The 2,500-nt window shown below is 34.6% G+C and overlaps 1 protein-coding gene across 3 annotated transcripts in view; it reads left to right on the top strand.

Moving 5' to 3' along the window:
- Nucleotides 1-2,251, top strand: part of LOC122259003 (uncharacterized) — a 57,988-nt gene extending 55,737 nt beyond the window's left edge. For all 3 annotated transcript variants that reach the window (XM_086531957.1, XM_086531956.1, XM_086531955.1), the window contains exons 11-12: nucleotides 992-1,118; nucleotides 2,051-2,251. In XM_086531957.1, coding sequence (XP_086388083.1) covers nucleotides 992-1,118; nucleotides 2,051-2,207 — 284 coding nt within the window. In that variant the 3' untranslated portion in view covers nucleotides 2,208-2,251. The remainder of the gene's footprint in view (nucleotides 1-991; nucleotides 1,119-2,050) is intronic.
- Nucleotides 2,252-2,500: the final 249 nt, after the last annotated feature.

Raw genomic sequence — 2,500 nt, 5'->3', positions numbered from 1 at the left:
GTAATGACGTGCTTAGATACGATCTTTTTTTCCCTTTGAAAATTGATTTAGTGATTTAAAGATTTTTGTCTTTTGTATGTATTCTAGCTGAAAGGTAATATCAAATCCGTTCATTTTTACGATTTTTATGAGTGTTAGCTTTGTTTATGAACTGCTTTGCTTCATTTTTTCGGCATAAAAGATAAAAAAGAGGCATTTATCTAAAAAGCATTTTAAGTCGTATAATCTATAGGGCGGAATAAGTAAGTCTATTAAGTCCGCCAATAGTGAAGGAAGGATATATAAACTGCTATGTACATTTACCATGATGACTTGCAAAACATTCTTCCGCGTTGATAAAATGGAAGATAAACCCACTATAAAGAAAACATATTCTTCAAATATATACGTTTTGCTGATAGTGGGTTCATCTGCCATTTGCCATGATGTTCTATACTGTTGTATTATCTACAACTTTAGGGGGAGAACCTTACTAGATATAAGGGAATCTCTTAAATATATGCAGACTCCACCTCCTCGACCTGTATCACATGTACAAACATTAAGAACTTTGAAAGTTAGTGAAATAGGATATAGATATTTATCCGCTTAACATTTCGATTTATTCTAAGTGACTGAAGGGAGAAAGGGGATCTGTTTCGATTGCGTTATTGTGACAGACAAATAGAGAGAAAATGAAAGAGAGAGAGAGAGAGAGAGAAAGCAAAAGAAAGAAAAAATCAAGAGAGAGAGAGGGAGACAAAGAAAGAAAGCAAAAAAAAAACAAGCGAATTTGTGAATCAGCACGAGCGAGAGAACCCCCCCCCCTCAAAAATAATAATAAATAAATAAATAAAAATAAAATAAAATAAAAAACATATCCACCTAAACTACTAACATCCCCCCTCCCCCTTCCCCCCCCTTCTCTCTCTCCCTTCCCCCCACACTCTCCCCTTCCCCCTTCTCTCCCCTCCCCTCCCCCCTGCCCTCACCCCACACTCTCCTCTCCCAGGCAGTGTTGTCATCTACGGAGAAAACCTAAGCGAGGACCCAGTGACCCTCGACCTCCAAGGGAGACTCGGAGACTCACCTATCCTCCAGTATCTAGTCCAGGCTCCCGAGGGTCAACTCAGGTCAAGGTATTGGCGGTAATGCTGTTTTTGTTGTTGGAATTGTTATCGTTATTATTACTGTATTTGTTTGTTGTTGTTGTTGTTGTTATGGTTATCATTAGTTGGGATATTATCAATGTTGTTATTATTATTGTGATTAATTATTTTTGTTTTTATTATTATTTGACTTGTTATTACTAGTAATATCACTATGATGGTTATTATCATTATTATTATTATTATTATTATTATTAATTTTCAGTGTCATTATTATTGTTATTATTATTATCATTACTATTGATATTGTCATTATCACACAATCATTATTTTCATTGTCATTATCATCATTACTGCTATTCATCATCATTAGTATCATCATCATTTTTCTTATTACATATAATATTATCATAAATATTAGTATCATAAATATTATCCTTATTATTTTAATCATCATCATCATAATTCTTTTCATCATTATTATCATTGTCATTATCATAATTATTCGCTATTCGCCTTAATATTTATGTTCGTTTTATCATAATGTTCATATTATACTTATATAATTATACACTTATGATAATGTTTACGTTGATATCATAATGTTTACGTTAATATAAATGAATTGTTGTGAGGATGACGTGTGTTATTAAATTGTCATATTCTTGTAATTGTTTGTTTGTTTTTCATAATGATATTGTTAATGTTGTCTTTTTGCTATGATATTAACGTTAATGGAATTTACTTTTCATTATCAATTTAATTCATATAATGTCAATGTTATCAATTCATCTTGATATTAATATTAACATCTATCACCACGATGTTTCGACATCATCACAATATCACTCACACAATCGCCATGATATTACCGTTACCAACACTCTCATCATATTAATACCAACATTAATACTTCCCCTCTCTCCCCCCCTCCCCCTCCCCCCACCCCCTCTCACCGAAAGAGTCATCATGCTAAACGGCCAACGACTACGAATGACGTCATCCAACGCCCTGCCACACATGCGCCCTCGTGTTGTCGCTGAAGGAGAGATGGTCGTGCCAGCCACCTCCCTCGGGTTCTGGGTACTGCCTCATGCCCAGCTGAGAGCTTGTCTTTGAATAGTTGAGGGGATTGTGTGATGGTAGATAGGGTGGTGAGGGGGGTGGGGTGGGGGGGGGAGTGATTGTGTTTTGGGTTTTGTTTTTGTTTTTGTTTTTGTTTGTGTGTGTTTTAATTAGATTAGTGATTGTGTGTTGTGTTTTGTTTTGTGTGTGTGTGTGTGTTTTTATATTTGTTTTGTGTTTGTTTTGTTTGTGTGTGTGTTTTGTTTATATTTGTTTTATGTTTTGTTTGTTTGTGTGTGTTTGCATGTGTGTGTGTGAGCAAATACATGTTTGAAACATTAAATTTT

Source organism: Penaeus japonicus, unplaced genomic scaffold (genome assembly GCF_977035675.1).
Source record: "Penaeus japonicus unplaced genomic scaffold, GWHDUDI00000001_assembly GWHDUDI00000036, whole genome shotgun sequence".
NCBI lineage: Eukaryota > Metazoa > Arthropoda > Malacostraca > Decapoda > Penaeidae > Penaeus > Penaeus japonicus.
The sequence above is the reverse complement of the archived record's forward strand: the minus strand, read 5'-3'. Positions and strand labels throughout refer to the sequence as shown.